At 41.2% G+C, this 24,274-nt stretch overlaps 1 protein-coding gene across 1 annotated transcript in view; it reads left to right on the top strand.

The window, feature by feature from the left end:
- Positions 1-12,493: 12,493 nt before the first annotated feature.
- The window catches only part of LOC117712542 (uncharacterized), a 36,757-nt gene continuing 24,976 nt past the window's right edge, over positions 12,494-24,274 (top strand). Inside the window, exon 1 of the mRNA XM_076937861.1 lies at positions 12,494-12,646. Coding sequence (XP_076793976.1) covers positions 12,617-12,646 — 30 coding nt within the window. The 5' untranslated portion in view covers positions 12,494-12,616. The remainder of the gene's footprint in view (positions 12,647-24,274) is intronic.

Here is a 24,274-nt window from a genome sequence, read left to right as displayed (position 1 = left end):
TTCCCACTTTCCTGGTTTGTGGTTTTTCCCTTTAAAACCCTCCAAGGACTGGCCGAGGGGGTTGGACCTTGACTCCAGCACGAGTACCTGGTCAGACCGATGGCTACTAGCTCTTTCCCTAATAAACCTCTGCTGATTGATCCAGGTATGGTTTCTTGTGATTTTTGGGTGGCCGCAATGTCCTGAGGCTTGAGGAAGGGTCTCCGGAGTTTGGAGCTCTTCAGCAGAGAATTTCAATATCTTGCATCAGTGGGGGAGGAGGCCCTTGGTCCTGTGTTGATTCATTGCCCCAACATAGGGTAATGATAGGGAGAAGAAGAAGGAGTGGATGGGTGGGTGAAGGAGCTTCCTCATATATGCAGGGGGTAAGGAGAATAAGATAGGGAGTTTTCAGAGGTGAAATAAGATTTGAAATGTAAATAAATAAGATAACCAATTTAAAAAGACTGAGAAAGAAATAAGAAATAAAAATTTTTAGTTAAAGATGGTACAAATTTGAACAGAGAATTCTCAACAATCTCAAATGCCTGAGAAACATTTAAAGACAGGTTCATAATTTAATCATAATGGAAATGTAAATAAAAACTATCTTGTAATTCCATATCACACATGTCAGAATGGTTAGTATATATAACATGAGTGAGTTTTCATATTAGTGAGAATATAGAGCAAGTGTGCCTCCCGTCTACTACTTGTAGGAGTGCAAACTAATGTAGTCAATGTGGAAATCAATATCATGATTTCACTCAAAACTGGAAATAGGTCTACCTCAAGACCCAGCTATATCAGTCTCATATGTGTATTGAAGACCCCCAGACTCCGGAGACCCTTCCTCAAGTCTCAGGAGATCACGATCACCCAAAGATCACAAGAAACTATACCTGGATGCAATCAGCAGAGGTTTATTAGGGAAGAAGCCTGGCAGCCAGCGGTCTCACCACGCACTCCCGCAGGAGTGGGGTTCGACCCCAGCATCCAGTCCATGGAGCATTTTAAAGAGAAAAACCACAAACCAGGGGAGTGGGGCAGGGGTGAGGAGGTTGCCAAGGATACATAACATAAGAATATCGAAACATTCCAGAGAAACCCACCCTGAATGGTATACCATGTCACTGTGTCCCACCCTGTCATTTATCAACTGTTTCAGATTAACTATCTTTACTTCTTCCTGCTGTAGCCCCACCTAGGTGGCTTGCATCTTTTATCTGTGGTCAGGAAAAAGTCTACATATTTCATAAAATGGCCTTTATAATTTTTCACTCTACAGTATCATATGTGTATATGCCCATGTTACACCATCAACAAAAATCACAAGGACACATTCTCAACTGTGTTCATCGCAGTTTTTTGTAGTACCCAGAAGGTAAGAAAAACTTAAATGTCCCACTGGTGAAGAATGGATAAACTAAATATGATGTCTGCACAATAGAGTATCATTCAGCTGCCAAAAATATGACATTAAATCATGTGTGTGTGTGTGTGTGTGTATGTATGTGTTACCTTGAAGCTATTACATTTTCATTTTTGCTCAACTGTCATTTATTGCAATTATTTAAACTCAAACAAAAACAATTCAATATGATTCTTAACTTGTTTTTTGATTTTTCATGCACTCTGACTCATGGGCAGAAAGTTCTGTTTCCATCTTAATAAAACAACCTTCTGGATTTTTACAGAATACTGTAGTAGCTATTTCATTCTCATTGATCTGAAAATGCTGGGTGGAAAAGCTTGATATTTATGTTTTCTTCTCCACATACCAAAGAACAGAACATTATAATGACCCTTTGAATGAGAATGCTTCTGCTAGATTTTGCATTTTCTGTCTTCATTTTCAATTTGAATCTGCAATGTAGACAAGATGGCTGAAGCTCTTACATCCATGTGACAAATGGCAGTGCCATTAGAGATGTAAATCTGATGGGAGAGTCAGCCTGACACTGTTTAAGCTGTCATTGTATGCCGTTTCATGAACAATAGGGCACTGACTGTAGGGATCCTTTATAGGGGTAGAGTCCCTTAAATGTGACTTTGACCAATGTTACCTATGAGTGCATGTGCATAGAAATTAAAAATAAACACAATCTTCAGAACTTCCAGAAAAAATATTCAAAGTGACTTTTAACTGTTATATTTCTCCATGTCAATCCTGATCTTTCTTCCAAGTTGAGAGGCCCCAGCCTCCACAGATTTCTCTGCATGGAGGTGATCAGAATGTTGGCTATGGCTCTTCAGTTCCTCATGGCTCTTTGTGACTTCAAGAAAATCCAAGCCCTCTGAAGCCCACACACAAATCGATGTTGAAGAACAATTTAATGTCTGCTTCCTGCCAAGCACCATGAGTACCTGAAAAACCTCTGTATCTCAAAACTTCTTTTGTATCCTGAAATTTAATTTCCTTGAAACATGTGATTATGGCTGCTGGTGGTATAAATGTAAAAGGATTCTAATTAAATATTGATGAAGAATCATCCACATCACTTTCTTTATAACAGTTTCCAAATTCTTAGTAAAAGTTATCACAGAAATCTGAACACGGAATGCAATGTTAGGAACTAGTAGAAACCAGATCTTCAATTTTCAAATCTCTCTTCCCACTTCCCACCAAAAGGCATGCTTGTGATGCCCAATAGACAATGATATTACAAGCAACACAGCTTCCTATGCCCCAGAGGTGTAGACTTTTCCCCTCCCCACACTCCCAAAATTGAGTGAGGCTCAAAGGCCAAGGGCCTCTACCCAGGTTATCACATGAAACAACACAACCACAGTTTGGTAAGCAGTTCATCCCAGTCCCAACAGATTGGACTCTGACACCATAGCCATCCCTTTCTTCCTACTGCCTCATCCTTCTCCTCCACATACAACATGGCACAGGTTAAGGCCTCCCTCATAGCTTCCTAGAATTGCATCAGAGGAGATTCGAAGCAAGAAGGTGCAAGCTACCACCCACTGATGCTTCTATTTTCTAGACTTACCTAAACCCCTCATTAGTGTGACCTCCTAGACTGGAAATAAGACAATCTCACCCTCCCTGCTGGAGGATTAGAGCTCACATGAGTCAGAAAGAACAGGCCTTCCCAGATATGACTTTCCACAATAGGCACAGACTCAGCCTTAGCCCTGTACATTTTTATTTTCATAGAATCTTCCACTTTCCAGGGGCAACTGTTAATCGTCCAACGCACAGGGTCTTTTGTATGCACCTTCTATTACATACTCAGTAATGCATCATCAGCAGTGCATCATCTCTACCTCATATCTTGAAATGTCCAGCATCCAAACTTTAGTCAAATTCAAAAAGTAACAACAATTGAAGCAAGAAGCAACCATGAATGTGAAAGCAAGGAGTGGTTAATGAGAGGTGAATGGAAAAAGAAATAAAAAGAAAGGGACGTGGGTGTTCCTAAATATGGTGGAGTAAAAAGTTTCATGGGGATAAAAGGGAGAGTAGACTTAGACTCGGGGACATCTGAGATTGTACAAAGTGAACAGGAACCTAGGCCATGTGAAGAGAGGAAGAAGAAGAGAAAAAAGCCAGGTCAAGAGATGAAAAGGTTAAATGATAAATGAAAATGACCATGTATTAACTTTGGGTGGATTACATAAGGAGGGGCATCTTGGAGAACTGCAGCCCAACACCTGGGCTCCAAGGTTGTTTTGCCACTCATAGACTGGAATAGGTAGGGACTAAGGAATTATGGGAAAAAACTGACAGCCTGTTCAGCTTTCATTTGTTAGGTAGAAACTTCACCCATTTTTTACCAGGGTTTGAGACTTAACAGTAGTAAAAAAAATATAAGCTTAAATGATTTAATTATAATCTCAAAATTTACTTTAAAAAGTTGAAATATGATTCATGGTGGAAAATTTTAAGACATATCTTCCAAACCATACCAGTTATTACATCTTTTCTTTCTGAGGTGCACTATAAAATTCAGATATTAGGCACAAACACACTAATTTGCCAAGACCTAATGTGTTGGCTGAACTCCTTTAAATACATTTTCTTATCTAGATTTTTAAGTGCCTTATTCTGTGTACCCTTTAAATTTTCCAGTTTGAAATTTTATTGATCATACAACAACTATATAACATCAGAACCCACTGATAATGGAAACTACTATCAAAGCAAGAAAGCTTTTATTGGACCCTGAGATCCAAACCAGGAAGACCCACTCCCACAGAAACATTCACAGACAGGGGTTTTGATGCAAAAGCAAGAGATTTATTGATCCACTGCATGCACGTTAGAGGAACCCTGAGCTACAGCTAAGAGCAGTTTTTATACAGTTTTCATAGGGTTTACGAGGGCAGTCTTACAATCACCTCTTAGACAATGCTAACCACAAAGGCTGTCCTCCCACTCCCAGTTTCTTGGCAACATTATCTCATGATGATGAGTGTTAGCTAAGTCTATCTTGCCATAGCTCCTGTTTAACCAGGTTTATTATGCTAAGGGCCTAGCTTCCTGATAACCTTTTAATTCTCTTACCTTGGGCCCTTCTCCTGGAATGTATGTGTAAGTCTTTGGAATGTGTTTCTCCCAGACTATGTCTTTGGAGAAGTTAATTTTTAAGTTTAGGCTGAGACCTGAGATTCCTTCATTCCCCCCTTTCCCTGTGGCTGATTCCAATCTTAGAATCACAAGTCGTCATCTTGGTGTACAGCATGATATTGTTGTCTAAGCATAAGCACTTGTATGGTATTAACACAATCCTTAACAAATGTAACCAAGTGATTTAGACTGCAGGGGCAAAAGGTGAGCAAAAGAAGCAGAATTATAAGGGGTCCATGTTGATAATCCTGCATCCAACTGGCAGACATCTGGGGTGAGCAGGGGCCACCAGGTATAGGGGGCCGCCATCTTTTTTAAGTCTTTTATAATTAGAACCATGCCTTAGTCAGGGTTTTTATTCCTGCACAAAACATTACAACCAGGAAGTAAGTTGGGGGAGGTAAGGGTTTATTCAGCTTACACTTTCAAATTGCTGTTCATCACTAAAGGATGTCAGGACTGGAACTCTAGGAGGTCAGGATTAGGAGCTGATGCAAAGGCCATGGGGAGATATTTCTTACTGGCTTGCTTCCCCTGGCTTGCTCAGCTTGCTTTCTTATAGAAACCAAGACTACCAGCCCAGGAATGGCACTACCTACAATGGGCCCTCCCACCCTTGATCACTAATTGAGAAAATACCTTACAGTTGGACCTCATGGAGGCATTTCCTCACCTGAAGCTCCTTTCTTTGTGATAATTCCAGCTTGTGATAATTCCAGCTTGTGCCAAGTTGACATACAATATTAGCCAGTACAAACCTATTCTTTGGTCACATGTACTTTGTAAAATTGTTTCTATGTAGACAGAACTTAAACTATATTGTATATCTAGAATTGGGTTTATTGAACTAAGTGTTGCCTGGAAAACCTTTCACAAATTGTACAGCATTTAAAATATATGGACAATAATTTGGCTAGAATTAGACTCACCTGTTTCTGTACCATGTTGACAATGTCAATCTGTACCAGGTTTTCATTCTCATCTCTTGGCCTGGTTTGTTTCCCTATTGGATACCTAAAGGGACCCCCTAAACAGAAGCTGGATCCCCAAGTGATCTAAAATATCTTGGACAGAAAACATTATCAGGTACAGAAAACTTGAGGTGTAAACTACCTCAGAATCCAAGAAGACAGAAGTTTCTTCAAGACTATCTAAGTTTCATTCTCAGTACTTAAAGCGGCTCATAACATCTATAACTCACATTCTAGGTTTGTTTTGGTTTATTTTGTTTTTAACACAGTCTCTTTGCCTTTGTGTCCACTAGCATGAACAGCTTACAAAACCATACAGATGTTCAAAAAATTCATACAAATAAAATAATGATCAAAATCCTTTTGGTAAGACATAAAGATAGAAAAAAAGAGAGGAGGAGGAGAGGGAGAAGGAGAGGGACAAGTAGAGGTAGCAACATAAACCTTAGTGTTTAAGCTGGACATCTTAGTGCATTTCATTTCAATCCCAGCATTCTGAACACAAAGAGAGCAAGATCACTATGAATTTGAGTAAAGCCTTAGGTGTAAGAGTTTATAAACCTTGAAAGGACAATTTCCAGCTCCCAGAACAAAAACCCAGGAGAGTTAAAGCAATCTGGAAGAATAAAAGAATGGCATGGTTTTGGAATACAAACACACAGGTTTGAGCAATGGAATAGAGTATCTGAGATAAATTCAAACACATATGGACACCTGGTGTTTGTTAAGGAATCCAACTAGACACACTGAGAAAAACATAGCACCTTAACCAAGTGGTGCCAGGGAAAAGCCTAGGATCTAAGGGGCTTTTTGAGACAAGCGGTGCCTGGGAACAGTGAAAAGGATGACTAGAGGCCAACTTGAATTGTGAATTTAAGTTGATGATGTTTGTTCTGCTGTATACAGCTTTCCCATTCAGTCTCTATGTTCTGCTTTCTCCCTGTAGAGCTCTGTGCCTATATTCTGCTTGCTTGCTACTCTGAAAGATCTCTGTTTCTATGCCCTGCTTTCTTGTTATTATAAAAAATCTGTCCATATTCTTTCTTTTTATCTAACATTTTCTTCAGGTTTCCTTTTGAGTATCTGAGCATTTCCTTTGATTCTTAGCTGACAAGAGACAGCAAGCATACATACATTGAAAAGGGATTCAGAGATCTGTCTGCCTTAGTTAAGCACATGTGGTAACCAAGTTGGATGGAACCCTGCCATAAAATTACCATTTTAACTACTACTGGGCCTGGACCTGCTGTGTCACTCACAGGGTGACCTTGAACTCAGGAATAGGCCTGGGTTTTAATTCCCTGCCTTTGCAACCTTCTCCCAAGCTGCCTCTTGTGTAGCTACCTTTGTTTTGTAGATTCATGAAGAAGCCCCTCATATAATTCATATTGCATTTTTATTTTTTGCATAGATGAGAAATTATATATATTTAAACTTCTATATTTAGAGATTCTTAAGGCCTTAAGGACTGTCCTGAAGATCCTGTAGAGTGAAAAATTATAAAAATCATTTTATAAAATATACACAGACTTTTCTCTAAGCCTCACTTTAAAGGACATGGAAAATTTTCCCTGAAACAAGCTAAAAATGTAGACCTGCCGGTTTCAGGAACTGGAAGAGAGGAATGCAAGTCATCTAGGTGGAGCTGAGAAACTAGTAACCATGATGACAGGGCAACAACTGAGAAATAGTTGAGCAAATGACAGGGCAGCAACTGAGAAATAGTTGAACAAGTGACAGGGCAAGGCCACAATGACAGGGCAAGGCCACAGTGACAGGGCAAGACCATGTTTTTGAGAAGAATGAGTATACATAGTGTTTTCCACATGACCCTGAGTCACTTAGGTTGGGTTCCTCTGGAATTCTCGGATATTTTTATGTTATATTTCCTTAGCAACCCCTCACCCCCTCCTCACTCCCCTGGTTTGTGGTTTTCCTCTTTAAAAAGCCCCTCAGCCAGCCGGTCTTTGTCAATTCAGCTCCTGCATGAGCAAACAAATTGACTGTTGGCTGGCCAACTCTCCCTAATAAAGCCTCTGCTGATTGCATCCAGGTATGATGTCTTGCAAGTTTTTGGGTGGTCATGACTTCTCCAGACTTGAGTGAGGGTCTCCTGAGTTTGGGGATCTTCAATCCCAGTGTTTACCTTTTTGCTGAGACATAGCCACACCCTCACCTACTGGACTCCTGCTGTTTCTAACACTCTGGGAGTCTTTAATATTAACAGGGAGGACATTGCTCTGAAGGAAACAGTCCTCCACTGCTAGTGGGTCAGGAAATGTATGGACATTATTATACAAACAAGCCTTACTTATAGCTATAGTTGCCATCAAAATTTCTGGAGGCTCACACCAGTGCCCTTTCTCAGGGGGAGAAATCACATTACTCTGTCCCCACCAGGGAGGGCACCACTTAACTTAGCAAAGTGGTGCTTCTAAGCTATAGCACTTTAGAGAAAAGAATACAAATATATCTATATTATTCACCCTCCATAAAACTCATATCCAAGTTGACTAAAGGCTTAAAATAAAACCAGACACAGTGAACCTGACAGAAGAGTAAGGGGAGAACGTTCCTGAATTCACTGTCACAGGAAACAGCCTTCTGAACAGAACACTAATATTGCAGGCACTATGATCATCAATTCATAAGTTGGATCTCATGACACAGTGATGTTGCTGTAAGGTAAAAGTTCAGCCAATTGGAATGAAAAAAGTATTTTTACAACATCCACATCTGATAAATTTGTAATATACAAAAACACATAAAGACTCCAAAAAACTAGATGTTCTAAAATCAAAAATTCCAGTTAAAAAACAGGGTGCTGAGTTAAACATAGAAGTGGGTAAATGATAGATGAAAAAGGCCATATAGTATTGGGTGGATTGCAAAAGGAAGGGCAGCTGTGAGCAGTGCAGCCCATCACCTGGGTTCCCGCATGATTTTGCCAAGCATAGAATATAATGGGTAGGGACTGAGGAATTCTGGGAGAGGCTGACAGTTTGGCCACCTTTGATTTGTTAAGTAGGGACTTCAGGCATTTGTGCCAGGGTTTGAGACTTAACGATAGGAAGAAAGTATAAGCTTAAATGAATTAATTATAATACCAAAAATTACTTTAAAAAGTTGAAATAGGCTTTATAGTAAAAAAATTATCCAGGTATTAGGCATATTTACTAAAGCACACCAGATACTACTCACACATTTTCTCTGTGGATCTGCATTGTAAAATTCTCATATTACCATTCCTATTATGCACAGACACACTAATTTGCCAAGATCTTCTGTGTTGGTTGTAGCTGGAGATAGTTAGATTCTAAAAATGCCTTCATTTCCTTATCTAGATTCTTGATTGCCTTGTTCTGTGAATCTAAAAAGTTTTCCACTTTTATTGATATGTAACATTGATAACATAGGTACCCACTGATAATGGAAAATATTGTCAAAGCAAGAAAGTGCTCTCCTTTTTTCCTCCCCTTTCTTTGTTCTGATCACACCAACTTCTAAGCAGGATACACCAGCTTACACCCTCTTTATTTTAAACTAAATTATTTTTTCTTTTTATTCAAATATACAAAGTTAGTTGGAGTTTGGAAGGTTCCAACTCCTAAGTTTATATTGCCCTTGCAGCCAATGCTGTGAGATCACCCAACCCACACAAAGCTCAGCCCCATTGATCATTGGTTAGCTATAGTCAGAAGTAAAAACTGAATTGCCCAGGAGTGTGTTAGGATCAAGTTCTTTGCAGCTGTTCTGGCATCTATAGGATCACAGAAACTGTAAGATTTCTGTCCAAATACTTCTGGCTTACAGAGTCTCTGTTGAGAAATTGGGTACAATTCTGATATGTCTGCCTTTACATGTTACTTGGCCTTTTCTCCTTGCAGCTTTTAATATTTTTAATTTTATTTTCCCTTTGTTCTCTATACTTAGTGTTTTAATTATTGTATGGTGGGAAATTTTTCTTTTCTGGTTGAATTTATTTCGTGTTCTGACACACACACACACATATATATATATATATACATATATATGTATGTATATATACATATATATGTATGTAATATATACATATATATATTACATACATATATATGTATATATATATACACATATAGGCATTTCTTTATGTAAGTTAGAGAGATTTTCTTCTATGATATTGTTGAAACTATTTTTGGATCTTTGAGCTTGGAAATTTCTTCTTGTATTAATATTGTTCTTAGAGTTTTTGATTTCATGTTATACCAGATTTCCTGGATGTTTTGTATCAGGAACTTTTTGCATTTAACATTTGCTTAGATAGATGTACAAATATGGAACTGTACATTTTTCAATAAAATTACAAAAATGTGTAAAATAATATTATTCTATTTGTTTTCTATTATACTGTATATCAGCAATGCATATATTTTTAAGAAATCACAAAATAATAACAAACTAAATTATTATAGATGACAGTGGACTGAACCTCAGAACCTGTAAGCCCAACCCAATTAAATGTTGTTTATATAAGAATTGCCTTTGTCATGGTGTCTGATCACAACAGTAAAATACTAAGACAAGAAGCAATAATTAAAGGCACACACACACAAACACACACACTACCAATTACACAAGTAAACAAACAAAAAAACCCTGAAAACCAAACCCCACAAAAGTCAGTTTGAGAAGACAGATCCACAGTTACTACGATAGTATCACCCTACATTTCATACATATATGAAAGGAGTTCAAGTGGAGTCACCATATAATTGAGGACACAATGCTGTTATAAGACATCTTATGTTACCAAGTAAGATGTCTGTCATGTTGAGTGTGGGAAATGGATTACATCGAGTGGAGTCATTCTTCATAAAGTATTTTTTGGATTCCCACAAACATCACAGACTATTGCCAAGGCTATCAGTTACTACCATAACTTGATAGTAGGACCCTGTTCCTCATTTACTTGCATCCTCGAACACTAATGTATTAGGCTGGTACCTAACTGAAAACTTCGCTGCTACTGCAAGCGCTGATGGTCCTGGAAGGTACTTTGTATGCTACTGGAGAAGAATCTTCATGGATATCGCATGTCTACGAACTCTGTGACCTACAGCTAACATATACCTGCAAGATGTAGTGGGGCTATAACAGCACACATGTTAGGAGAATAACCAACCACTGTAACAAGCATAGGGTTCAGGTTCTCTACATGGAATCAAGCATATACCAGACACTGCTAAAGTGGCCAAGAACCTGAAACTAATAGGTCCTTGGCCTAGAGGTAAATCTACTACTATTATTTGGCAAAACAAAACAAAACAAAACAAAAAAACAACCCAGCAATACAATAATTTCTTTCTTTCTTTTACATATATATTTTTTGTTTTGGTTTTTTATTTTTGATTTTCGAGACAGGGTTTCTCAACATAGACCTGCCTGCCCTGGATCTTACCCTGTAGATTAGGCTGGGCTCTAACTCGAACTCGAACTCAGAAATCAGCCTGCCTCTGCCTCCCAAGTGCTGGGATTAAAGGCTTGTGCCACGACTGACCGGCTTTTTTTTTTTTTTTTAATGATTTATTTATTTATTTTATCTATATAAGTACACCATTGCTCTCTTCAGACACACCAGAAGAGGGCATCAGACCCCATTGCAGATGGTGGTGAGCCACCATGTGGTTGCTGCAAATTAAAGTCAGGACCTCTGGAAGAACATTCACTGCTCTTAACCACTGAGCCATCTCTCCAGCCCACTACAATGATTTCTAATGGCATATTGCTTTCCCTATAGAGTAGAATATTGCTCAATCTGCTTATGGTTGTATAGTTACTGTTACTTTTTTATTACTGATTGCTCAGATTGACCCCTACTTAATATTTTCCACATTGTATAACTTTTTCAGGGTATATCAGAGTCGAGCCTAGAAGTAGCCAATTGGTGCAACACAGTCCAATGTGCTGTTGTCTGGTTTTTCCAGTCAGATTGCCATCTTCTCTGAAACTTGACTCAGGAACCTGATGCTTCCTCTTGACAGCCAGAGGAGCTGGCTTTCTGATTTTGCTGAGGCTGGTCTGGGGCTCCAGCTTGTGCTCTGGAAACACAGACCCTACAGTGCTTCCTAAGTCAGGGCCTTGGCACATGGCCTGTCAGTGCTCCAGATCCTTCCATGGGTCCCAGCATTTCAGCATCTTCCCACCACAGCTGTCCCTTCAGGGCTGTGTCCTCTAAGTTGAGCTACAGGGGAAAACATGATGTTACAGCACCAAGAGAACCTTGGAAACACAGGGACACTGCTGTGACCACTAGGCTAGTGAGAGTGTTTGGGTGAGCTCAGTAAGGGGTCAGGGTCCTGTCAGGTGAAAAGTATCTACAAAGTACCTAATTTCAGTATGAAGCCAAAAACAAAACAAAACAAAACCAACCAACCAATCAAATAAACAACCAACCAACCAACCAACCAACCAACCAAAAACTTGTTCCCCTAAAGGCTTTATTTAACTAGCAATATTATGGGTACCCTTCCATGTAGAACAGACTGTTGAGTGCACTTCTTGTTTAGTGCTAGTCTGTGAAATTATCCAACTGGGCCCCAGTAGGAATCAGGAGAGTGCCTGCTGAGTGCTGCCTGCAGAGCTCAGAGAAGAAGGGAAGTTCTGACTCAGTGAGCACAGCCTCACTGCCCACAAAGGGGAGGAGCAGGACCTTAATCAGAGGTGAGCTGGGGTGGTAGGTCCTGCCAAGGGCCGGCCCGGAAGAGAAACGTGTACGCTCCTGGAAATCAGAAACAATTGCTATAAAAATACACATCTCTGCCGATCTCGGAAAGGTGTGCATACAGACGGGAAGCCTGTGCCAGGAATTACTAAGCTGAGTTCCTTTAGCACACTCTAACGGTAAAGGAGGAGCACATGTCACTCAAGAGTGACTGACCAATCAGGGCCTCGGGAATTACCTGCCAGTCAGAAGATCAGGGGAGGGTTTACCGGGATTCCTGCTTCCTGTTCCCTGCAATGGGGCGGGCATCAGTGATTCTGGGCGCTGGGCTCTGACTGTTGCTGCTGGGTACTGTGAGAAAGCTCAGACCGGCTCTGAAGTTGTGTCATGGAGAGGATATGGTCACGTCCCACAATGGTAAGGAGCGGGAGCTGTTGAGGTGGGTCCTACCCAGGGCTGCGTGGGAACCAGAAGTTAGATGCGGCCACCTGTACATTCCCTCCGCCATGGTATTAGTCACTTCTGGACCCAGCGGTGCTACCTGAACATCTTCGCTGTCTGTGCGGAATCTGCACAAAGCACCGGAAGCAGGGGCTTGTGTATAGAAACTCCCTTGGCGGGATACCAATGGCAGACGGGCTCACTTTCTCTAGTAGGGTCTACAAGCTCTTCTCTTCACATTTAACATTTTGGTTGCGATTCATTTCGAGTTACTTTCGACAAGGTTGTAAAAGACATCTCATGTATTGGGTGACTGAAAGCATATTCTTTCAATATTTCTCCATTTTTAAAAGAAACAAATAAAAAAAGGCGAGTTGATTTTAGAACAGCTGAATCTTTAGCCTTTTAGAAAAATGTTTGAGACAAGCTATCTTGTCACCTGGCTCCCAGTCTCATGCTCTCCAGGGCAGTGACCCTGATTTCCTTTTCATTAAACTTTGTAAATTCGTTAGTTAAAGTGCTGTACCACAAGAGACTTTTTAAATTCCTCATCTCAGTCATGAAATGAACTGTCCTATGCAGTGAAAGGAAAGTACTTGCATGTGAAGCACAACTTCTGCCCTCAGACAGGAGGAACAGTTTACTGTGTACACTGCAGGGTGAAACCATGTAGACAAGAGCTTGCTCACAGCCTGAAGTTTAAGGAGTCCCCTCAGGGGTCACCATAAGGAAGCAGAACCTGATGGAGCAAAGTGAGTGATTTCATAATTCCCCAGCATTTGATTGATTCATGCATGTGAATAAAAAGTGTCCACATTGGTAGGTACACAACTTGGGGAGGTACTGTTGACCCAAATTGTGTTGATCCAGTTAAGTCAGCTCAGAAATTTGAATCAGGGGCTATTGGCTATAGCTGTGTGTGTCAGGTTACAGATTTCAGCAGCTAATGTTGCACACAATGACAAGACTAATCATTATCTTATTGATGCCGTTTCCCCTAAAAGGGAATGGTCTGATCCTCTTGAAAGTCACTATACCTATGCATTATTCCAACTTCATCTATCTTTTTCAGAAGTGAGTTGTAAATAACACTGTTCAAATTTCATATTCTTAGAACCTCACAGCTCTGATCAACTATTTGTTTATTTTCTCCAATGTCTTGGGAGATTTAATAATTTTATTCCTTTTCTCTCAAGTGTTTGATTATTTGTTTCTCTTTACAGGAATTTCTTCTGTGCTCAGGCTTCCCTCTTGCTATGTAATATCTGTGAACACCTAATCCTGCCTCTGCTGCTCAGTGCTTGAAGAGAGTCTTGAAAATTCTTTCCTAGTGAGTCCTGACTAGTCAGTGAGAAAAGAAGAGAGGGGAGAGGGAGAGGGAAAGTTAGAGGTAAATGGAAAGAGAGAGAGAGACAGAGAGAGACAGAGAGAGACAGAGAGAGACAGAGAGAGACAGAGAGAGATGAACAAATATCCTCCTACCTCCTTGACTTTCTTCGGAAAAACATAAATATGTTGAGACTTCTGTTGTAGTTGAGTTGACTGATCAACATTGAGGCTGATGTAGTCACAACAAAGAAAAGGAGGAAGAAGCAGCAAGGAGAGAGCTTTCTTGCTTCCACTGTAGTTTGCATTATCAGTAGGGACAGATGTTATTAATGTTAAATGATCAATAAATACCCAATCTGGAAAACTTAGGAGTCCATAGAACAAGTCAGTCAAGTACCTAGTTAAAGAATGAATTAATTAAAAAAATTTCTGTATTTACACTGGCTCAACCAGCAGAGAAGGTCTTGACAAACTGGTGTGGCTGTATCCATTTGGAATATTAGTATTCCAATTTTAAAGTGTACAACCAGAGAGAAAAGGTATGAGTATCACCTGGTTTGATTTAGTACATATGTCTAGTTTGTGTAGAATTTTGTCCATAAAGCCTATTTTACCTTTTTAAAATAATTCTGGAAATTATAATTAAATCATTTAAGCTTACACAATCTTCCTTTTGCTAAATCTCAAACACTGGGATAAATAGCTGAAGTCTCAATGTAACAGATCAGAGCAGGCTTGGCTCTCTTCCAGAAGTCTTCAGTTCGTATTTGTTACAGTGTATAATTGGAAAAACCATCTTGGAGCCCAGGGGTTGGGCTGCACATCTCCCAGCTGCTCTACCCTATGCAATCCAACCAAATTTGTTACATGGTATTTTTCATTTATTATTTACCCACATCATTTCTTGTTCTGGCTTTCTTCTCCTCTCCATAGTCTCTTCCCATAGCTCTGATTCATGTCCACTCTGAATTCTCTCAGATGTCCCTGGCTCTATCTCTTCTCCCCTGTGTCCACAATAAACTTTCTATTCCACCATATTCAGGAGCAGCCATGCTCCTTCCTTTTTATTTCTTTTTTCTTTCCCCTCCTATTAACCAGTCCTTGATTTCACATTCCTGGCCTCTTCTTGCTTCAGTTGTTGTTACTCCTTGAATTTGACTGAAGTTTGGCTGCTGGACATCCAAAGGTTTGAGGGAGAGATGATGCACTGGACATTGAGTATGTGATGAGATGTGGATACAAAGGACCCTGTGCCCTGGATGATGAACAGTTGTCCCTAGAAAGTGGAAGATTCTAAGAAGATTAAGAATTTACAAGACTAGGTTTGTGTTTGCCCCTGGTGTGGAAGCGCAGATCAGGGAAGGCCTGTTCTTTCTGACTGGTGTGAGCTTTAGTCCTCCAGAAGGGAAGGTGAGATTGTCTTGTGTTCAGGCTATGAGGTCACACAAATGAAGGATCCTGGGCAGGTCTAGAAATTAGGAGCACCTGTGGAAGGTAGCTTGCAGGTTCTTTCTTGGATTCTCCTCTGATACAATTCTAGGAAGCTGTGAGGGAGGCCTTAAGCTGTGCCATTATGTGTGTATGGGGATGGGGTGTGAGGCAACAGGAAGAACAGGATGGCTAATGTATCAATCTGCTGGGACTGGGGTGGACTGTGAACCAGACTGTGGCTGTGTTGGTACATGTGATAGCCTGGGTAGAGGACCTTGGCCTTTGAGCCTCCCTCAATTTGGATTCTGTGGGGAAAGGTGCTACATCTCTGGGAAAGGTGCTACATCTCTGGGCACAGGAAGCTGTGTTGCTTATAATACCACTGTCCATTGTGTACACCAGGCATTACATTTGTGGTGCACTGGGAAGAGGGATTTGAAAATTAAAGATCTATGTTCATTGTCACAGGAGAAGTCAGCCTTCTGAACAGAACACTAATAGTGCAGGCACTATGATCAACAATTCATACATTGGATCTCATGACAGAGTAATGTTTCTGGAAGGTAAAAGTTCAGCCAATTGGACAAAGTGGCAGCCAAAGGAAAGAGAAAAGTATTTTTACAACATCCACATCTGATAGGGTTTTTTTTTTGTTTGTTTGTTTGTTTTTGTTTGTTTGTTTTGGTTTTTCGAGACAGGTTTTCTCTGTGTAGCCCTGGCTGTCCTGGCACTCACTCTAGATCAGGCTGGACTCGAACTCAGAAATCCACCTGCTTCTGCCTACCAAGTGCTGGGACTAAAGGTGTGCGCCACCACCGCCCGGCTATCTGATAGATTTGTAATATACAAAAATATACACACAGCACAGATAGACATCACACTGCACACACATGCATACACACACAAAAGATAAAGTGGGGAAGACAGTAAGTAAATTTTGTGTAGTATAGGTACATCACAAGGAATGTGGGGTGGACATTACACCTTGCCTTTGTCATTGAGCCTCACTCCCAGGCCAGAAACTAACTAACTCTCTCTCTCTCTCTCTCTCTCTCTCTCTCTCTCTCTCTCTCTCTCTCTGTCTCTCCCTCTGTGTGTGTGTGTCTCTGTTTCTCTCTCTCTCTCTCTCTCTCTCTCTCTCTCTCTCTCTTCAGTGTATGTGTGTGTGTCTCTCTGTGTTTCTGTGCAGAAAGCATTCAGACATCATGAGAAAAGCTGCTTTCACAGTGAAGGCTAGAGCAGTAGACTGAGCAAAGCCTCTGGCTTCTGTTATTGACATATTACATGGCCATTAGAACACAAAAATAAGAGATGTCTGAGAAAAGTTGGTGCAGGTATCTAGCTCATGAGAGACAAGCAGAACTCTGTAGGAGTTACCATGTGAAGCTTTGCTCTGACTGTGAGGAGAAAGATAAAGATCCTGTGGCAGTGAATGAACACACTTTCTACCTGTTTCACAAACAAAACTAAGAAGGTGAAAATGGTCAGGGGAACACAGGAAGAAGGGGGATAGTAAAACCCAAAGAGACAAGTTTCAAGAATACCATATTCAATGGAACCGAAGTCCAGAGTTGCTGAGACACCTATAGAATTTGGCAAAGAAGCCTTTCCCAACGGCCCTGTAGAAGTCAGGTAAGAAAGCCTGCAGAATCAACAACAGACATGAGATTTAGTTGTTTAATCTGCCCAGCTTGGGTATGTTGTTCAGTGTAGGACAGAAATGAAGCGATCCAGGGCTTGGTTCCACATCATTGCTGACAGCCCAGGACAATGTGTAGGGTGGAGCCTGAGGGAAACTACAGAGTGCATTTAGTAAGATTAAAGACTCCAGGTGGCAGGTATATGGGTATACTTGTTATATGGACACATCGATCTGTCTGCTGAGACTTTCAGTGTTTGTGCTATGCAGGTTTTATTTCCATAAAGGTTTACTCTTTAGAAATCCCTATATCTAGCTAACCTGCTTATGATTGTATAATTACTGTTACTATTTTTTTTATTACTGATTTCCCAGATGAACTATTAATCCCTAATTAATATTTTCCATGCTGTATAATGTTTTTAGGGTATATCACAGTCTAGCCTAGAAGTAGCCAACTTGGTGCTGCACACTCCAATGACCTGTCTTCTGGTTTTTCCAGTCAGTTTTTGAAATCTTCCCTGAAATGTGACTGAGAAACCTGATGCTTACTCTTGATGGCCAGAGAAACTGGCTTTCTCATCTTGCTAAGGTTAGTCTGGGTCTCCAGCTCATGTTCTGGGCAAGCAGACTCTTCAGTGCTCAGTAAGCAAGGGCCTTGGTTCTGTGCCTGCTCTGACACCTGGCACATGTACTGTCCCTGCTTTCCATCCCCTCCTGTGGCCCAGCATTTCTGCACCTTCCCACTGCAGCTGTCCTGTAAGTTGAGCTGGGTCCCAGCACCCAGAGTTCCTCAGATACACAGGGACACTCATCTGATCAAGGCTAGTTAGTATGGTTGGGTGAGTTCAGTAAGGGGTCAGAGTAGGGTTGTAGGCTGAGTAGAGGAGGGAGCAGTGAAGAACCTCATTTTGGTGGAACTTTAATGCAAGTGAACTCAAATTCAACTGCAAGTGAATGCAAACATCAACAAGATAATTTTCTAAAACAGGTGTGAGTCTATAGGGAGAGGGTCTGGTTCTTTGTGAGGACTGATAATATACAGTCCTTATTCTCCAAATGAGTGGTAGTAAATCTAGCTACTGAGTGGATAAAACTTAGCTAGCAAGGCAGTTAGCAGAAGTGCAGGAGAGGTTATGCACTCTTAAAGCTGATTTGCTGAAATTGGACTAGGAAAAGACAATAAGCTTGGAACATATCAGTGATCAAGATAAACAGTCATTCTAGGCCTGGTCCAAGGATGAGGCCACAGGTATGCACTATGACAAAGCAAGGACATTTAAGATATTGCTCTGAACTTATAATAGAATGCTTCAACATATTCTTTAAATATTACTGTAATTCCCCTTGGTGTAACATTTTATGTATGAGGCAGTTTTTTTTTCTACAGAGAAGACTTTTGTCTAAAATGCTATAAAAAGCTGACAGCAAAAATTAAGGCTAGGTATATCTACCTCTGCTTCATCCAGTGTTTCTCTCTCTCTCTCTCTCTCTCTCTCTCTCTCTCTCTCTCTCTCTCTGTCTCTCTCTCTGTCTCTCTCTGTCTCTCTCTCTCTCTCTCTCTCTCTCTCTCTCTCTCTCTCTCTCTCTGTGTGTGTGTGTGTGTGTGTGTGTGTGTGTGTGTGTGTGTGTGTGCCTGATTTTCTTTTCTTTCTCTCTGGCTCACCAAGAGTTCAGCAACTCCTAGTTTTTACTTTAGCAAAAGGCTCCTGAGTCAAAGACTAAAAGACCTAAGTCATCAAGTTTCTTCACTCAATCCCTTGCTTCTATCAGCAGTAGTCCATTGCCAGAAGACAGAAGCTTTTGGCCCCATGATGCAAAAGAGAGTTAAATTGTCAGAACCCAAGAATTTCTGGCCCCCAGAACAATAAGGAAGAGTTAATGAGCAGAGGTCATCAGCCTTTGGCCTAGTCTGTATCCCACCTCAATACCTAACTGTTGTGGTGAGGGGAATGGTGGCACATGTGTGCATATAGTGCCTATACAGAGGCATGAACTCTGTGTTGATTCTGCAGTCTTTTTGAAAAATAATTATTTGTTTTACATGTACACTATATATCTTTGGGTACACTATTAGAGGGCATTGGATCACACTATGGATGGGTGTGAGTCTCCATGTGGTTGATGGGACTTGAACTCGAGATCTCTGGAAGACCAGTCATTGCTCTTAAATGCTGAGTGGTCTCTTCAGCCCAATACTGCAGTCTTTCTTACCCAGCTCCTACAGGGCCATTTGGGACGGCTGTTTTGTCAAATCCTATAGCCTCTCACCCTCTCTGGACTTTGCTTCCACTGCATATGATATTCTAGAAACTTGTCTCTTTGATTTTACTACTCCCCTTATTTCTGTGTTCACCTAATCCTCTTCATTTTCTTGGTTTCTTTGTGAAACAGGTAGAAGGTGGGTTCATTCACTGCCACTGGATGTTTGTCTTTCTCCTCACAGGCAGAGCAACACTTCAGGTGCTAACTTGCACATGATTTCATCTACCCGCTTATTTGTATGATGCATTTAGACTCATTCCTCATAGACAAATTGAAATAAAGGTTATTTACCAGAGATTTGGGAGGGTGTGCCCTCACCCATCCAGCCACTCCCACCTCCCCTTTCTCGAATTACCCCTCACTGGGGCATCCAGCCTTCAAGGGACCAAGGCCCTCCTCTCTCACTGATGCCTGACAAGTCCATTCTCCTCTAGAAACACAGCTAGAGACATGGGTCCCTCCATGTGTGTTCCCAGGGTAGCTGTTTAGACCCAGGGAGCTCTGTTTGGTTGACATTGTCTCTCTCCCCATAGGGCTGCAAGTCCCTTCAATTTGTTCAGTCTTCTCTCTAACTCCTCTGCTCGAAATGCTGTGATCAGTTTGATGGTTAGCTGTGAGCATCCACCTCTGTATATGTCAGGCTCTGGCAGTGCCTCTCAGGAGACAGGTATATCAGGCTCCTGTCAGCATGCACTTCCAGACACCCACAACAGTGTTTGCATATGGTAATTGCATCTAGGAGGGATATCCAGGTGGGGTGGTCTCTGGATGGTCTCTCCTCTAGTTTCTGACTATTTGCATCTATTGTATTGCTAGACCCCCAGCCCAGAACTGACCTTAATACATGCATGTAATTAAAATGGTATAAAACCATAAAGGAGGAGGGGGTGGGATAGGGATTCTATGTAGGGGAAAGGAGATAACATCTGTATTGTAATTAAATAAAATATCTAATAAAAAACAACTGAAAAAAATGACCCTGGAATACTAATTAGAGATCTGTCATGATGATATTGAACAGCATTGTGACTACCTCACTGTCTTGTACACTGAAAAATGGGAAAAATGGATGCTTGGAGAAAGCACAGTTGGCAAAATGTCTACTGTGCAGCACAAGTGCTTGAGTTCAAATTCCTTCCACCCACATAAAAGCCAGCATGGTGGTACATGTTCATTTGGGCAGGAACACCTGAGGCTCCATGGAGCTCACTGCACAGCCAATCTAGAAGAATTAGTAATCTTCAGGCTTAACAAGAGATCTTAACTCGCAGAATAAGGTGGAGTGCAACTGAGGAGACTCAGCCAGTTATTATAATATAATGGATGTAACATAACATACAACTAAATATTATATAATATATATATATAATTTTTAGTATTGTTTAGATGTCATAGCCTTTCTCTGATACCTGAGTAGTTGACATCATACTTCACAAGAATATGTAAATATATAAAAAATCAGTAGAAAGATGTAACCAGGTATTTCAATACCTCCTTAAGAATTAAAAACAATGTTGCCCATCTCACATTCATTTTCAAAAAACATGGTTTTAAAATATAATGAGAATTGGAGGCCTAACTTCATTCATACAGTCCTTGCTACCTCCTGAGTGCTAGGACTACAGCCTGTTTCCCGGGCTGATGGTCCTGGGTGCTGTAAGGATGCAGGCTGAGCTCGCCGTGCAGAATAACCCATAAAGAGTAAGACAGCAATCAGAACTTCATGGCTTCTGCATCAGGCACTACCACCAGATTCATGCCTTAAATTCCTGACCCGAGTTCCCTTGGGGATAGACTATAAGCTTTAAGATGAAGCAAGTCCTTTCTTCCCCAAGTTATTTGTGGTGATAACATTTTATTAAAATAGACACTTGAAGTAAGATACCTTGATATTCACAAAATATTCAGGACATAGACTAGGTTATAGGAGTAAGGTGAAAGTATCTCTTCCTTAAAGTTCAAAGTTACAACAGTATGGTAATGTTGTCCAGGCAGATGTTGAAACAATGCTGCAGAGCATCTACTGTGTGCTGAGTGAGACTCAATCCAATCACAGGGTCAATTGCAGTCATGGTGAATCGTCCATTGATCTACCAGCTTGATGTATTAGTGCTCAATGACATAAGTAAATGAGAATTTTTTTTGTAGAATTTTTTTTGTAGTGAATTTTTTTTTGTAGAAAAATACTTAAAAGTTCATATCATGTTTATGATTACCTGGTATGACATTTCTGATAGTTCACAAGGATAAAATATTGGTCAAAGGGTTTGTAGAATCTTCATACATTTAAAAGGATATTTTGTTTTTGAATATACCAAAACAGTAAATCAACTTTGATATTTATTAAAGGATCTTTCCAAGGACTGCAGGTGTATGCATTTTTTTATGCCTTCAATAAGTGCGATTGTAGTGAAGGCTGTCACACATTCTTTATTTGATTAAGGTTTCTCTACAATACAGATTTTGAGGTGAGTTTAAAGATTTGCAGTACTTTGTATGTTCTTTACATTTGAAAAATTTTTCTTTTATATGGATTTTTTTTATATATTGAAGAACATCTGAGACGTTCAGCCACATGGACTGAGCCACTACTAGATTCTGCAACTTCTCATTGATATACAGCCGCTGTTGGACTAGTTGGCCCACAGCCTGTGAGTCAGTCTAATCTAATTTTCACATACATAGAGATCCGTTATATCACTGCTGTTCACCTAGAGAATTTTACTAGTACTCTGTGTTTTGTTTAGTTTCTTGCACCTTCCAGCTGAGACAGACATGCTGGCTATCAATAGAGCTCCACAGAGTCTGTCATCTGTATCCTGCTTTCTTTCAATCTTGTCATGCACCTTCCAGGTGAAAGGTTGCTGCAATGACCCTGAAATGAGCAGGAAGCCACAAACACAAATCTTATTTCCTAAAGTCTCTTTTAATTGTCAGTACTCTGGGCTCCCTTCCACTTGCGAGACAGATGGTTCCCTCCAAGGCAGCCTTAATAATATGCTTGATTGTGGTAGGAATGAGGGGGAATGCCTCCTCAGTGCAGTGCTGGAAACACAGGAAAGGAGGAAGTCCTGACCTTGAGCACAAGGTCACTGCCTACAAAAGGGAGAAACAGGCAGCAGCCAGAGTGGTGGGGCCTCCTGAGGGCTGGCTGGGAAGTCAGATGTGTCGCCTCTTGGAAAACAGGAACAATTGCTGTGAAAATACATAGCTCTAAAGATGTGGAAAAGGTTTTCATCTTGAATGGAAGCCTGTGCCAGGAACCACAATGGTGAGTTGCTTCAGAAAACTCTAATCCTGAGGGAGGTCCTTGTCACTCAAGATCCATGAGGGATATGAAAAGTTGCCACGAAACATGGTTGATAGAATGGGTGGAGACCAGGGAGAGTAGGTGGACAAAACCTGAGACTTAGGTGACTCCCTGCTGCCCACTAGACCCCTGACCTGGAACATTTACCATGCTCCCCACCTATGTGACCTGTGGTCTTGTAGGCCCAGAACAGAGATCTCCATGCTAGTGAGAGGCCCTGAGGGCTTGGCCATTAAGCTAGCCTTCCCAGAAATTTCTTCCTGCAAAAGGTATTTCATTTCAGGTCAGACCCTGAGAAAAGGGTGTGGATGGATTCTCTAGCATGAACAATCAATAATCAGCTTAGAACCAAGGACTGTCTCTTTCATCTACCACAACCATGGAGAATCATAACAAGGGCTTCTTCACCTACAGACCTGCAGCATAGCTCTCTCATAGAAGTTCCATCTGTGCTTCCAGCCTGCCTCTGCCAAGCTAAGGACCATCCCTGCTGAGCTGAGGTCCTTATTCCTCTGGTGCCTGAGGGCCTTCAACCCGATTCTTGGCTCTTTGGTGACACCCAGTGGTGTCTCCATGTCCAAGAGTCAGAGATTCCCCCTGAGGCCTGACCAAATGGCAGGCCCAGGAATCCCGAACTAGCTCTGGGGTCGCCTCTCATCTCAGACTGCTTTTCCCATCCCCAAGCAGTGTCTTGGCATTTCCCTGAAGCCCAGCACCAGCCAAGAAGCAGCACTGGAAAACATAGTCAAGATAAACCAGGTTCAGTGGCCCAAGATGCTGTGCCCAGTGTCAGGGAAGATATGGACTGACAGATTCACTGGCCAGTCAGAACCTCCATAAGGGCCTGCCACTCACAAGAGGAGGAGGGTTTTTCTGAGAAGCAGATTCCATGCACTTGAGCAGGTTTAAGTGATTTGGTGTGTTGTTCTTAGACCTCACTGCTGAGCACTGTGGGAACTTAGGCAAGCTCTGAAGCTGCAACATGGCCAGGATATGCTCACTGCCCACAAAGGTGAGGAGCTGCAGCTGTGGAAGTGGGTCCTAGTCAGGGCTGGGTGGAAACCAGCATCTTGATGCAGCCATGTGTGAGGTCCCTTTGGTGTTAGCCATTCCTGGACCCATCAGTGGCATCTGAGTAACTTCCCTCTCTGGGCTGAGTCTGCACAAGCATTTGGAACAGGGGCTTGTGTATAGAATCATCCTTGACAGGATGCCAATGGCAGACAGTCTTAGTGTCTCTACTAGAATCTACAAGATCTTCTCTTCACATGAAATATTTTGCTTGTGATTCATTTGGAGTTAATTTTGTTGGGGTTGTAAAAGGCATCTCATGTGTTGGGTAACTGAAAGCACATTCTTTCAATATTTCTCTTGTGGTTTTGAGGAAACAAAAAATAGATGTAGTAATTTATGTACTGTGGCACCTTTAGCCTTTTAGAGAAATATTTCTGAGACAAGCTATCATGTCACCTGGATCATTGAAACTAGTTTCTTTTTTTTTTTTCCCCTCAGACACGGTTTCTCTGTATAGCCCTGGTTGTCCTGGAACTCACTCTGCAGACCAGGCTGGCCTGAAACTCAGGAATCTGCCTGCCTCTGCCTCCCAAGTGAGGCCTGTGCCACCCACTGC

The sequence above is a fragment of the Arvicanthis niloticus genome, chromosome 7, assembly GCF_011762505.2.
Source record: "Arvicanthis niloticus isolate mArvNil1 chromosome 7, mArvNil1.pat.X, whole genome shotgun sequence".
Classification (NCBI taxonomy): domain Eukaryota; kingdom Metazoa; phylum Chordata; class Mammalia; order Rodentia; family Muridae; genus Arvicanthis; species Arvicanthis niloticus.
Note: the sequence above shows the minus strand (reverse complement) of the source record. Positions and strands in the feature narration are given on the sequence as shown.